The following is a 15,233-nucleotide window of genomic DNA, read 5'->3' as shown; positions in this document are numbered from 1 at the left end:
GAATGGCCTCTTAATTATTTTGAGCAGCCATTGCCTGTATTTTCTTAGCACCTCCTTGATTTTCTCACGTGATCTCATCTGACAGGGAAATGCAGCTTCTTTGTTTGCCCTCTCTGCTTACTAGACCGTCTGAGTCAGTGTTCTAACTAATCCCTGATGGTCTCTGAGCTGCTGTTCTACCAGACTCAGTAGTTATGTGCTTCAGGAATTTTTCGGTAGAATTGGTCCTATTAGGAGACTCTTGGTGTCACCTTTGTTATCTTAAAAGCTGGTCCCTTCGCTGAGGCTCTTAATTTTTTGAAAACTTGATGCTATTTCAGCTGAAAAAAAATTGGCAAGGCTATTTAAAAAATTGAGGGAAGCCATTTAAGAAATTGAAAAGTAATCGCAAACAACATTGGGTAGTTGTGACTTTCAGTTCTGTATCAGTTGAATTTTTGTGCTCTTTTCCCTGTGTACATGGTGGTTCTGTTTTTCTCCAATAAAACTTATTTAAAAAATAATAATAAAAAATAAAAAGTCTACAAATAAATACTGGATAGGGTAGGGAGAAAAGGGAGCCCTCTTACACTGTTGGTGGGAAAGCAATCCCACTCCTGGGCATATACCCAGACAAAACTATAATTCAAAAACATTTAAAAAAAAAAAAAAAAAGAAACTTGTTTTCAACAAATAAAGAAGAAAAGATGAGTGCACCCTTATGTTCATAGCAGCACAATTTATAATAGCTAAGATATGGAAGCTATTTAAATGTCCATCAACAAATGAATGGATAAAGAAGATGTGAGATATATATATATATAATATATATTTATATTTTAATACATATATGTGTATATATACACATATATGTTAGCTGTTTAGTCATTAAGTTGTGTTCAACTCTTTGCAATCCCATAGACTAGAGCCTGCCCGGCTCCTCTGTCGCTATCCCTGGGTCAGGAAGGTCCCCTGGAGAAGGAAATGGCAACCCACTCCAGTATATCTTGCCTGGGAAATCCCATGGACAGAGGAGCCTGGCGGGCTACAGTCCATGGGGTCACAAAAGAATTGGACACAACTTAGTGACTAAACAACAATAACAATTTTTTAATGTATGCATTTAGGGTGCTATAAACTTTGCTCTCAGCACACCTGGAGCTCTGTGTGACAAATTTCAATATATGGTATTTTCATATTTTTATTCAGTTCAATGTGTTTTTCAGAAATTTCTCTTTAAACTTCCTTTCTTGACTCAATGGATTTTTTCCAAGAATCTTATGTGGTTTCCAAGTACTTGGTTCTTTTCCTGTTATTTTTCTCTTATCAACTTTGATTTTGATTCCATAGAACTCAGAGAATACATTCTATATGATATCAATTCTTTATATTTTTGAGATTGTTTAATGGCCCAGGATGTGATCCACCTTGGTATATATTCAATCAGCACTTGAAAAGAACGTATATTCTTGTGTTGTTAGGTGGAGACTCCTATAAATATCAATTTGATCCTGTTAGTTGGTGGTGGTGGTGTTACATTCTCACATATTCTTGCACAGTTCTTGCTGAGTTCTATAACTTTTGAGAGAGGGATATTGAAGTCTCCAAATATAACTGTGGATTTTTCTATTGCTCCTTTTAATCCTATCAATTTTTGCTTCACCTATGTTGCAGGTCTGGTCCATACACACTTAGGATTGTTAAATACATCTTATTGGTGGATTGACCCTTTTATCATACAATATCCCTCCCTTGCTGTGGGAGAGTAACTCTTTATTCTGAGGTCTCTCTGATATTAATATAGCTACTCCTGCATTCCCTTTATTCATGTTTACGGGGTATGTATTTTTCTAATCCTTTATTTTAAATCAACCTATATATTTGAAATGTGTTTCTTACAAATAGCATGTAGTTGGGTCATGTTTTCAATACCCTCTGCTAATCTGTCTGTTAATTGATATATTTGTACTACTTACTCTCAGTGTAATTATTAATGTGGTAGAGCTTAAGTCTCCACCTTTATCTGTTATTTTCTGTTTGTTCTCTATTTCTCATTTCTTTTTCCTGGCTTTTTCTCTTTCCTGCATATTTGGAATTTCATTTTGATTTACCTATAATTTTTTAAAAAATATATCTTTGTACAGTTTTTGTAGGAGTGACTCTAGTAATTACACCATATATTCATGACTTATCAAAGTCTGTAAGTGTTACTGTTTTACTAATTCAATACAGAAGCCTTACCTCCCTTTATGTGTCTAACCCTTCCTTTTTCATAATGCAGTTGTCTTAAGTATTTCCTCTAATGCATTTAGAACCATATCAGTGTTATAATTTTCACTTCAATCATTAAATAATTTAGAAAAATCAAGAGAAAAAGGAAAACCTATATTTACCCATGTTGCTTACCATATTCTTTTTTCCTTTTCTTTCTATTTAGAAAAATTCTTTTGCCATTTTTTTTTTTAGGGTAGGTCTATCTACTGGCAACAAATCCCCTTAGTTTTTCTTCTTCTGAGAGTGTCTTGATTTCCCCTTCATTCTTGAAGGATATTTTTTACTGGATGTAGAAATCTGTTGACAAGCTTTTTTCCTTCAGCACTTGTAAAATACTGCACCACTTCCTTCTGGCCCCCATGTTTTCTGATGACATATTAATTTTCATTCTAATTGTTTCTCCCCTTCAGTTAATATCATTTTTCTTTGGCTCCTTCCTAGAATTTTTGTATTTAGTTTTCTGAAGTTTACTTATGATGAGAATTTCAGTACTTCTTTAGACTTGCCTTTTTTCTCCTTTCCTCCTTGGACATCAGTGACACTAATGCTAGGGGTTTTGTTATTGTCACTTAGTTTCCTGAAGTTCTATATTTTATTTTTATTTTATTCTTTAGTCTATTTTATTTCTATTGCTCAAATTGGGCAGCTTCTATTGTTTTGTCTTTCGATTCATTAATTCTTTCCTTGTGCCCTGTACTCTGCCATTAAATCCATCTACTGAGCTGTTTTGTTTCCATTACCGTTATTCTTCAACTGTAAAATAACTTTTCAGTTCTTCTTTATATCTTCTCTTTCTTTGCAAGGTCTTTATATTTCCTTGCTGAGACTTTTTATTTTTTCATTTGTTTTAAGCATGCCTGTAATTGCTCACTGAAGCATTTTAATCATGGCTGCTTTAGAATCTTTGTCAGATAATTCTTACATCTCTGTCATCTTAGTGTTGTCATCTGTTGATTGTCCTTTACTTGTTTGGTTTAAGATCCTCCTGGTTCTTGGTATGACAAGTGATTTTTCACATGAAATCTAGATATTTTTGTATTGTTATATTATTCTCTTTTAATTGGGGTAGCCTTTAAAAATCCATTCTGACAGGGGAAAGAAGAAGGGTGGGGGTGCTACCTCATTACTGCCTTGCCATTGCCAAGTGGATTCAATCTCCACCAGTTTCTCCCAGTCTCTGTTAACACCTGAAGGGAGACACCATGGGAGAGGCTCTCCAGGTGGTCTCTATTGACACCATGGTCTGGGTGGTCTCATTACTGCTGGGTGATGTTGAAAGTCCTGACTCTCCACTAGGCCTCTTCTGACACTCCATCAGTGGAGAGACATTGGGGTACCAGGTTACTGCCAGGTAGAAACTCAGGCTCCCCACCTGGTTTCCACTGACACTGCAGGGAAACCTCATTGCAGGTCAGTGGAAATAAAACTCCTAGCTCTTTACTTGACTTTTTCTTATTTTAAATGATTGTATATTTTTCTTTATTAGAATGATCAGAAGAATGACACATAACACTGCCCTTCTGATAGAGTATTTATAGCTGACCTGTTGTCCCTCTCTGCATCACCATTTTTGTGAGGATGGAAATCTAGGCTCTCCACTTTGCTGGCATAGGTGGGGTTGAGGGCCATTTTTTTCCTTTGGTGTTGATTGAAGTAAAATACTTAGTATCTTAAAATTTTCTGGTTTGCTCGGCTGCCCCTTTCCTGGTTGACTAGAGAGAGCAGGATTTTGTTGGTTTTTTGTTGTCTGCACTGTTGGCCCTTCCAATTTGTTGGTTTCTTCAGTTCCAAATCTGTGATATATGAAGAAAAAGAAAACTCAAGGAACTCACCTTCATGTCTTTCCTTGGGTCCCAATGTTCCTAGATGGTCTGTCTTCTCTCCATCTTTCAGTCTTATATTTATTTTAAGTCTTATATTTCTTATATTTATTTTATATGTATGTTGTCCAGGGTTTCTAGTTGTATTTAGTGGAAAGAATAGGGAAAAGTATATCCACTTGATATTCCCAGAAACAGAAGTCCTCCTTGGCTGATGTTAATCAGTTCCTTCTGTGGGAGGTTGAACCATGTTCCTATGTTCCTATTTATTGACTAAGGGCACACTCCAAACAACTCAACTGTCTGGAGCCATGGGCTAGATCTGAGAACTGACATTCCCTGGAATCTAAAATATTAACCCACATACTCCAACAGCATGTTAGGAGAATATTCTTTGTTCAAGAAAGTTTTATTCTAAGAGCAAGAATATGGCTGTATCATCATGTCAAAGGAGAAAACCATGTGCTCATTCTATAAATGCAAAGATATGCAGTTGATAGACTTCAACATTCTTTCTGAAAAAAATTCTTTATAAAATAGATGTCAATTAATACTTCCTTTAAGCAATTAAAAGATATATCTCAGACTTCCCTGGTGGTCCAGAAGAATTTGCCTACCAATGCAGGAGATACAGGTTCAATCCCTGGTCTGGAAAAATCTCACATGCCATGGGGCAACTGAGCCCTTGCACCACAACTACTGAGCCCATACTCTAAAGCCCACAAGCTGGAACTATGAAGCCCACGCACCGAGAGCCCATGCTCCGCAACAAGAGAAGCCACCACAATGAGAAGCTTGCACACTGCAACAGAGAGTAGCCCCCACTTGCCACAACTAGAGAAAGCCCTCACACAGCAATGAAGACCCAGCACAGCCAAAAAAGATAATAAAATAAACAAAGAAATAAAATAACGCCAATCAAATCAACATCACAGTTAGTGGTAAAACATGAGAATCTCTTCCACTAAAATTATGCCATGCAATCACTTCTGTTATTTAAACTTGTTTTGGGAGTACTAGCCAATGAAGTAGGCATGAACAGGATATAAGTAACAATGTCTGGCAACTATATTCTGGTTTTCATCTCCTTCTCCTATACTTTTCTTTGGAATTGACATTCGCTATAGGATTGCATAGTTCATTCTCTAGCCTCAACAGTTTTTTGATTTTTTTTTTCACTCCAAATGCTTCATCATTCTAGTGATAGGAGTTGTGAGAGTCACATCTTATATACTTTGTATTCCGAATACTGTGAAAACAATAGGTACTCAGTGAGTATTTTCAGATGCATAATATGAAATGTAGTGTTAAAATTTTAATTAATTTGTATATATTACATACACCGTGGAAGGTAAATCAGTAATTTTGTCTTATTAAGGTTTGTTCAGAATCTAGTACTTTGTGATTCCATAGTAAATATTTGACATCAGTTTTTGTGATAAGCTCAAAATAACATATCTAGAATGCTCAATATTTTTCAATTAGAATTTGGCCAAATCATAATTGTTTTTATACCCAACATTTTTAGCTAAGAATCCTTTGGCTATTCTAAAATATTCTCAAAATTTGATGATACATATGCCATCAAAATGAAGCTTGAGTAACCTGAAAAATAATGTAAAGTACTCAACTACAGTTTCACTTTATAATTGTCACTCTACTTCTAACTTGCTGCACAACTGTCTAAAACATGAAAACAGAATATATGCTTGCCCTTTCACCCACTCCTATGGTTTCTAAATTGAGCTGAAAATGGTATGCAAAAGGTTAACCAAGACATTAATTTTCTAAGTTAAAGTACTTCAATTAAATTGTCCTTCATATGAGATTTATAGTGCAGCCGCATGCACATCTGACACTCCAGCTTAGTTGTGATGATAAATTTTAAGTCGCCCTGCAACTAATCTGAGATCCTTTGACCAAAATCAACATGAAAACATTTTTTTTACAAAACATCAAATTTAAAATGTACCTCTGTTCCAGAGTGTTTATCCCTGATAACATCCATCTGTCTCGTAAATAGTTCTAATACAGCATTGTAGACCAGCTCATACTGTTGCTGAAGAACATCGCAAACCGGAACAAATGAAAATAAACAAAAACTTGGTGAACTAACAGAATCTCAGGAGTATGAATGCCAATCAAATCCTAGTATAGCAAACCTGAAACATTAGTTTAAAAATAGTGCCTTATGTCTGTGCAGCCCATGTCAGGTTTCAAAGCATTTTTAGGATGCTAGAAACAGCTAAATATTTGATCTACCTCTAGCTAATATACAAGGACCTTGCAGCACGCTTTTTATATTCTAACCCCACTTTCTTATTTATCTTTCCTTCCACTATCCTCCCTCTAATTTTGTTTGCTCACACTTTAAAATTTTCATTCCAGGGACTTCCCTGGAGGTCCAGTGGTTAAGACTCTGCTCTTCCATTGCAAGGGGCAAAGGTTTGATCCCTGGTGGGGAAACTAAAATTCTGCATGCCACATGGCCAAAAAAATAAAAAAATAAATTGTTTTTTATTTCATTCCAGATGCATTTTTGGGGGGTAATTCATCTCTTCTGGGAAAAGGTAGATTGATGTTCTTGATGGCTAATAGATAGCTTCGCTATGACTCTCACAGTTGATCTATAAAGCAGTTAGGTCGTTAACCCTGTTAACCTGATTTGCCTGAGATCATTCAGAAGTAATTTCAATGTCTTCAGTTAGTACCTGAACCTTTGACTCTTAGTTTAGTGCATTTGGATCAAGCTGCTGAAATTCTGTCTTAGCAAAGATACCAAAGAAAAGAAGACCACTAAATAGACTTTAGAAATTTGTGGTTATAAAGAAATTCCACTGCAGAGAAACGAGACCGCTATCATTACAGGTTTATGGGTTTTTACTACCTTGTTTTTGCCTCTGTACTTGCTCAAACACTTGATTTTTGGATCTATTTTTCATCTAAATAGGCCTGTTCAGGTTTTTCGATGACACTTCACACAATCGTATACAAACAAAATATAACTTTTGCCAAAATAATAGTAGCAGGAGAATAGTGCAGAGACTGTATCATCCAACACAGCCATTGGCCCACTCTTCAATTTTTTCTAAAGAAGACAGGAAAATCAGATAGGAAGCACTCATCTGGTTATAGTGCTATTTCCTGGTTAGAGCGGTATCAGAAAAAGCAGCTACAGCAGGTAAGTTATTTGCCCAAATAGTTGTTGATGATGCCAAAATGTGAAAGCTAACTTAAAACTATGTCAGCTGTCTTCCAACTCTTACATATAGGCCTGAAATGGACTTTTTCTGAAATGATGTATGACTTTATTTATTGATTCAGTAATACAGTTTAATGTTATACAATTAGGTTGCATACTTCCTGGAATCTTTATACATCTACATGGATTGGCCTTCTCTTAAGTCTGACAGCCTTAAACCAGCCAATGCTTTCATTTCACATAAACTTTCCCCCCTAAAGGTTGAATATAGAAAACACCTACAGTCATACACATGAAAAAGAATTCTCTTTTTCCACTAACTATTAGCGGAAAACCTGTGTGGGCCAAACAGAAGGTTTATATTATAATAGCTCTAATTTTTTCCCTTTGATTTACAACTTTTACATAAAAATATCTAAAGTACCACTGTCAATTGTTTTACTTCTAAACCTGTGTTCAAGTTCATTTGTAAGTGCTTTAAACACTGCTGCTGCTTCTGCTAAGTTGCTCAGTCGTATCCGACTCTGTGCAACCCCATGGACAGCAGCCCACCAGGCTCCCCCGTCCCTAGGATTCTCCAGGCAAGAACACTGGAGTGGGTTGCTATTTCCTTCTCCAATGCACAAAAGTGAAAAGTGAAAGTGAAGTCACTCAGTCATGTCCGACTCTTAGCGACCCCATGGACTGCAGCCCACCAGGCTCCTCCGTCCATGGGATTTCCAGGCAAGAGTACTGGAGTGGGCTGCCATTGCCTTCTCTGGCTTTAAACACTAGGGTCTTATTATTTTAGCAATAAGAAATAGTTCTAACAAACTATGCAAAAATGTGCTGTGTGCTTAGTTGCTTCAGTTGTGTCCAACTCTTTGTGACCCTATGGACTGTAGCCCACCAGACTCCTCTGTCCATGGGATTTTCTCAGGCAAGAATACTGGAGTGGTTTTCCACTCCCTCCTCCAGGGGATCTTCCCAACTCAGGGATGGAATCTACGTCTCCTGCGTTTCTTGCTTTGTACACAGATTGTTTATCCCTGAGTCATCAGAAAAAAAGTCACCATGAAAACAGTCTCTTACCTAATAAAAACCAATGAATGTTTGATGAAAGAATGAATGGGCAAATGCTAAACTCTATCTTAAAGATGGAGACCATTTAGAAATATAGGTAAAATTATTGGTGTTGAAATATGTATAAAATATGGGTGTTGGGCTTCCCTCTGGTGGCTCAGATGGTAAAGAATCTGCCTGCAATACAGGAGACCCAGGTTCAATCCCTGGGTTGGGAAGATCCTCTGGAGAAGGGAATGGCCACCCACTCCAGTATTCTGGATACTGGATAGAGAAGCCTGGCAGGAGAATTCCATGGATAGAGAAGTCCATGGTTGCAAAGAGTCAGACACGACTGAGCGAGATAACATATACATGGGTGCTGAAATACTATAGAATGTGAGAGATTTGGGCTGGGAATGTTTCACCTAAGAGGTAGAATGTGAGCTGGAGAAGAGAGAACAGGTGGAAAGCATTTCTTATGGAATGAATAGGTATGAGCAATCTGGGGTGGGTTAATCATATACTATGATACATATATAATCATATATATAATATATTGTAATTATGGAGTTTTAAAAAATTTCTTTAAATATTCATACAATAAGGACCAGGAAAAACTATAGAAAAATAGTAACAGTGACTCTCTCTAGGTGACAGGATTATGGATGATTTGTAAATTTTTTATTATTTTCTAAAATGAAGAAAATAATATAATTCTCCAGATTCTGTTACCACCTCCAGAAGAAGAAATTACAAATCTCTAATTTTGTATGGTTTCAGAAATGAATTACCACCACAAAATTTCAGGTTAACCTGACCCAGCTATTTCTTTCCAATAGGTCAAATAGTTTTATAGATTTTTTCAATATCCTTTGTAAGAACTGTTATATTTCTTTCTTAATATTTTCTGAACAGACAATAAAATATAAGGAATGAAAGGAATTTGGTCCAGGGCAAGGTATACAGGAAAAATATTGGGATATTCAGAGTTAGAGGAAGTGGAAATGAACCAAAATCCTTGATAGTAAAGCAGTCAGCTATTTTTGGATGCCTTGCTGTTACTAAATAAAGAGATGGAACTAGACTCAGACATGTTATATTATTCCCCATAGTCCATACCTGAGTTTGAACTAATGAAGGCCTCTGTGTTCGCATTTCCTGGATCAGACTAAAAACACTGAAGTTCTCAGGAATTATCTATCAAAGAAAAGGAAAAAATATCTTACTCCTTTGTTCCTATCTAGAAAAGAAGAATGCACTTTTAAAACTAATGAGGTTTTCCATCACTTGCGCCATTACTTAGAGCCTATGAAATACTGAAGAAACTCTTCAGAATGATTTCACATTGGGTGATCAAATGTCTGAAGTTAAAAATATAATGAGGGAACACCTCACTCACACCAATGGACAGATCATCAAAACAGAAAATTAATAAGGAAACACAAGTCTTAAATGATACATTAGATGAGATGGATCTCATTGATATCTTCAGGACATTCCATCCAAATGCAGAAGAATACACTTTCTTCTCAAGTGCACATGGAACATTCTCCAGGATAGACCATATCTTGGGTCACAAATCAAACCTCAGTAAATTTAAAATTGAAATCATATCAAGCATCTTCTCTGACCACAATGCTATGAGACTAGATATCAATTACAAGAAAAAAACTGTAAGAAACACAAACACATGGAGATTAAACAACACATTTCTAAATAACCAACAGGTTACTGAAGAAATCAAAAAGGGAAATTAAAAAATTTCTAGAAACAAATGACAATGAAAACATGACAACTCAAAACCTATGGGATGCAGTGAAAGCAGTTCTAAGAGGGAAGTTTATAGCAATACAATCCTACCTCAAGAAACAAGAAAAACTAACTTTACACCTAAAACAACTGGAAAAAGAAGAACAAAAAAAAAAAACCCAAAATTAGTAGAAGGAAAGAAATCATAAATATCTGAGCAGAAATAAATGAAAAAGAAATGAAAGAAACAATAGTAAAGATTAATAAAACTAAAAGTTGGTTCTTTGAGATAAACAAAATTGACAAGCCTTTAGCCAGACTCATCAACAAAATTAGCAATGAAAAAGGAGAGGTTACAACAAACAATGCAGAAATACAAAGGATTATAAGAGACTATTATGAACAACTATATGGTAATAAAATAGATAACCTGGAAGAAATGGACAGATTCTTAGAAAAGTTCAATCTTCCAAGACTGAACCAGGAAGAAATAGAAATTATGAACAACCCAATTACAAGCACTGAAATTGAAGCTGTGATCAAAAATCTCCCAAAAAACAAAAGCCCAGGACCAGATGGCTTCACAGGAGAATTCTATCAAACATTTAGAGAAGAGCTAATGCCTATCCTTCTAAAACTCTTTCAAAAAATTGTCGAGGAAGGAACACTTCCAAGCTCATTCTATGAGGCCATTATCATATTTGGTATTCTATGATACCAAAACCAGACAAAGACAACACAAAAAAAGAAAACTATAGGCCAATATCACTGATGAACATAGATGCAAAAATCCTCAACAAAATTTTAGCAAACAGAATTCAGCAACACATCAAAAAGCTCATACACCATGATCAAGTTGGGTTTATTCCAGGAATGCAAGGATTCTTCAATATACACAAATCAATCAATGTGATACACCATATTAACAAACTGAAAGATAAAAACCATATGATAATCTCAATAGATGCAGAAAAAGCCTCTGACAAAATTCAGCATCCGTTTATGATTAAAACTCTTCGAAAATGGGTATATAAGGAAACTACCTCAACATAGTAAAGGCCATTATGATAAGCCTTCAGCAAACATTGTTTTCTATGGTGAAAAACTAAAAGCATTCCCCCTAAGATCAGGAACAAGACAAGGGTGTCCACTTTCTTCACTGTTATTCAACATATTTCTAGAAGTCCTAGCTAGAGCAATCAGAGAAGAAAAAGAAACAAATCCAGATCAGAAAAGAAGAAGTAAAGCTCTCCCTGTTTTCAGATGACATGATACTGTACATGGAAAACCCTAAAGATAGTGAGCAGCTCGGGCGGCGGGAGGAGAGGCAGCGGTCAGGCTACTCAGCTTCGCGAAGGCTCTCGGCGCGGCGCGGCCCTCAGGCACTCGGCTCTCGCCCGCCCCGCCGCCACGATGCCCAAGAGGAAGGTCAGCTCCGCCGAGGGTGCGGCGAAGGAGGAGCCCAAGAGGAGATCGGCGAGGTTGTCAGCTAAACCGGCTCCTGCAAAAGTGGAAACGAAGCCAAAAAAGGCGGCGGGAAAGGATAAATCTTCAGACAAAAAAGTGCAAACAAAAGGGAAAAGAGGAGCAAAGGGAAAACAGGCGGAAGTGGCCAACCAAGAGACTAAAGAAGACTTGCCTGCAGAAAATGGAGAGACTAAAAACGAGGAGAGCCCAGCCTCTGATGAAGCAGAAGAGAAAGAAGCCAAGTCTGATTAATAACCACACACTCAGTCCTGTCAGTGGTCCCTGTTTCCCTTCTTGTACAATCCAGAGGAATATTTTTATCAACTATTTTGTAAATGCAAGTTTTTTAGTAGCTCTAGAAACATTTTTAAAAAGGAGGGAATCCCACCTCATCCCATTTTTTAAGTGTAAATGCTTTTTTTTAAGAGGTGAAATCATTTGCTGGTTGTTTATTTTTTGGTACAACCAGAAAATAGTGGGATATTGGATATGGGAGGCTTTGATTGTCTTGGGTGTCAGCTTAACATTCCATAGATGGGGGGTAGCTTTTATATCCTATAATACAAAAGCATACTAAATGGCAGTTTGGAGTCAGTTGTGCATTTAATGTCCTGAACACTTTAAATTACTTCTCTTCCCATATTGTTTTGGTAGAATTATTTCCTACAGCAAACCACTTTTTGATCTTGGCTCTCCTGGTCAGAATTTTGTGCACTATACTATAACATCTTTGGTCGTGGTAGTCCAGTTTTCCTAGTAACTTGGTTAATGTGCTGTGAAAGATTGACAGTTTGGGTATGTAGTGTATATGATATTAAATTGTGAATCAGTGGGACTTATGATGTAACAACATATCAATATTTGAAGATATTGGTACTTGATATCCTGATAAGGAAAGTTTGCTCCAAATTTTAAGCTGGAAAGTCACTGGAATAACTGTTAAGAATCACAACTACATGATATTTTAGATTTCTGGTACGTATGTGAAGAATTGTGTACAAATTGAAATGTCTGTGTAGTGATCCTCAAAACAACCAATAAAATCTCAGTTATAAAAAAAAAAGATAGTATCAGAAAATTACTAGAGCTAATCAGTGAATTTAGCAAAGTTGCAGGATACAAAATCAATACACAGAAATCACTTGCATTTCTATATACTAACAATGAAAAATCAGAAAGAGAAATTAAGGAATCAATCCCATTCACCACTGCAACAAAAAGAATTAAATATCTAGGAATAAACTTACCTAAGGAGACAAAAGAACTGTACACAGAAAATTATAAGACACTAATGAAAGAAATTAAAGATGACATACAGATGGAGAGATATTCCATGTTCCTGGGTAGGAAGAATCAATATTGTGAAAATGACTATACTACCAAATGCAATCTACAGATTCAGTGCAATCCCTATCAAATTACCAATGGCATTTTTCACAGAACTAGAACAAAAAAAAAAATTTCTACAATTCATATGGAAACACAAAAGACCCCAAATAGCCAAAGCAGTCTTGAGAAAGAAGAATGGAGCTGGAGGAATCAACCTTCCTGACTTCAGATTATACTACAAAGCTACAGTCATCAAGACACTGGCACAAAAACAGAAATATACACCGATGGAACAAGAAAAAAAGCTCAGAATAAACCCATGCACCTATGGGTACCTTATTTTTGACAAAGGAGGCAAGAATATACAATGGGGCAAAGACAGCCTCTTCAGTAAATGGTGCTGGGAAAACTGGACAGCTATATGTAAAAGAATGAAATTTTCTAACACTATACACAAAGATAAATTCAAAATGGATTAAAGACCTAAATGTAAGACCAGAAACTATAAAACTCTTAGAGGAAAACATAGGCAGAACACTCGATGACATAAAGCAAGATCCTCTATGACCCACCTCCTAGAGTAATGGAAATAAAAACAAAAGTAAACAAGTGGGACCTGATTAAACTTAAAAGCTTTTGCACAGCAAAGGAAACTATAAGCAAGGTGAAAAGACAACCTCAGAATGGGAGAAAATAATAGCAAATGAAACAACTTGGATTAATTTCCAAAATATACAAGCAGCTCATACAACTCAATGCCAAAAAAACAAACAACCCAATCAAAAAGTGGTGAAAAGACCTAAACAGACAGTTCTCCAAAGGAGACATACAGATGGCTAATAAACACATGAAAAGGTGCTCAACATCGCTCATTATTAGAGAAATGCAAATCAAAACCACAGTGAGATATCACCTCACACCAGTCAGAATGGCCATCATCAAAAAGTCTACAAACAATAAATGCTGGAGAGGGTGTGGAGAAAAGGGAATGCTCTTGCACTGTTGGTGGGAATGTAAATTGATACAGCCACTATGGAAGACGGTATGGAGATTCCTTAAAAAACTAGGAATAAAACCACCATATGACCCAGCAATCCCACTCCTAGGCATACCCTGAGGAAACCAAAATTGAAAGAGAGACACATGTATCCCATTGTTCATTGCAGCACTATTTACAATAGCTAGAACATGGAAGCAACCTAGATGTCCATCAACAGATGAATGGATAAAGTTGTGGTACATATACACAATGGAATATTACTCAGCCATAAAAAGGAATGCATTTGAGTCAGTTCTGATGAGGTGGATGAACCTAGAACCTATTATACAGAGTGAAGTGAGTCAGAAAGAGAAAGATAAATATCATATTCTAATGCATATATATGGAATCTAGAAAAATGGTACTGAAGAATTTATTTACAGGGCAGCAATGGAGAAACAGACATAGAGAATAGATTTATGGACATGGGGAGAGGGGAGGAGAGGGTGAGATGTATGGAAAGAGTAACATGGAAACTTACATTACCATGTGTAAAATAGATAGCCAATGGGAATTTGCTGTATGGCTCAGGAAACTCAAACAGGGGCTGGCTGATTCATGTTAAGGTTTGACAGAAAGCAGCGAAATTCTGTAATGCAAGTTACCTGGCTAAAGGAAGGGTAAGTGTGATTTAGGACAGTGGTTAAGAAAACTACTTCTGTCCAGAAGGTACCTTGCTGGCCCCACCCCCTCCAGAGTTTCTGCTTCAGTTCATCTGAGGTGGGGCACAAAAGTTTGCATTTCTAATAAGTTCCCTGGGTGTTACTGATGCTTCTTGTTTGGGGACCACATTTTGAGAACCACCAATTTAGGAACTAAGTTAATTGACAAAACCAATCTACAAGTGAATATTCTAGAATCCTAAAGACAGATGTTTTGAAGAATCAGACAATTTCTAAATCTGAAAGTAACAAGGTTAAGAAAATAGCAAGTGCCTATTGAGAAAAACTCACCCCATCTTTTAGCAACATCCACGTGTAATCAATAGCACAGAGAACACCAGTCCTTCCACAACCAGCGCTGAAATGAAAGATCACAGTAGCATGTATAGTTGCAGAGAGTGGATGTAGCTGAAAAATTTCACCAGCAGATTTGAGGAAGAAGAAATCTAGAGAACATGAAACTGTCTAAACGCTACCATTTCCCAGAACACGTTTTTAAGTTGCCACAGACTACACCAAGCCTCAGGACAGGTCTTAGGCAAGTTCTCACAGCAAAACATCTCTAGAGCTATGCTGTTGCAAGTAATTTATCAGAAAAAAAAAAACCAAACATTAATTCTCAGGTTGAATTTATCAGAGTTTCTTCTATTGACCTTTCTCTTTCAATC

At 36.5% G+C, this 15,233-nt stretch overlaps 2 protein-coding genes across 2 annotated transcripts in view; one reads left to right on the top strand and one right to left on the bottom strand.

Annotated features, from left to right (window-relative positions):
- PTPN22 (protein tyrosine phosphatase non-receptor type 22) overlaps window positions 1-15,233 on the bottom strand; it is a 56,833-nt gene that overhangs the window by 21,383 nt on the left and 20,217 nt on the right. Inside the window, exons 9-11 of the mRNA XM_020907964.2 lie at window positions 14,857-14,923; window positions 9,439-9,516; window positions 6,046-6,132 (exon numbers count right to left, since the gene is read on the bottom strand). Of these exons, the coding sequence (XP_020763623.2) occupies window positions 6,046-6,132; window positions 9,439-9,516; window positions 14,857-14,923 (232 nt within the window). The remainder of the gene's footprint in view (window positions 1-6,045; window positions 6,133-9,438; window positions 9,517-14,856; window positions 14,924-15,233) is intronic.
- Window positions 11,391-12,118, top strand: LOC110146936 (non-histone chromosomal protein HMG-14). The gene has a single exon (XM_070463870.1). The coding sequence runs from the start codon at window positions 11,482-11,484 to the stop codon at window positions 11,785-11,787; it is 306 nt and encodes a 101-aa protein (XP_070319971.1). The 5' UTR covers window positions 11,391-11,481; the 3' UTR covers window positions 11,788-12,118.

This window comes from Odocoileus virginianus, unplaced genomic scaffold (genome assembly GCF_023699985.2).
Source record: "Odocoileus virginianus isolate 20LAN1187 ecotype Illinois unplaced genomic scaffold, Ovbor_1.2 Unplaced_Contig_8, whole genome shotgun sequence".
Taxonomy (NCBI): Eukaryota; Metazoa; Chordata; class Mammalia; order Artiodactyla; family Cervidae; genus Odocoileus; species Odocoileus virginianus.
This window is presented reverse-complemented; position numbering and strand designations above follow the sequence as displayed.

Excerpts from the sequence above, each read along its gene's own strand:
- LOC110146936 (XM_070463870.1), top strand. The coding sequence starts at position 11,482 with ATGCCCAAGAGGAAGGTCAGCTCCGCCGAGGGTGCGGCGAAGGAGGAG.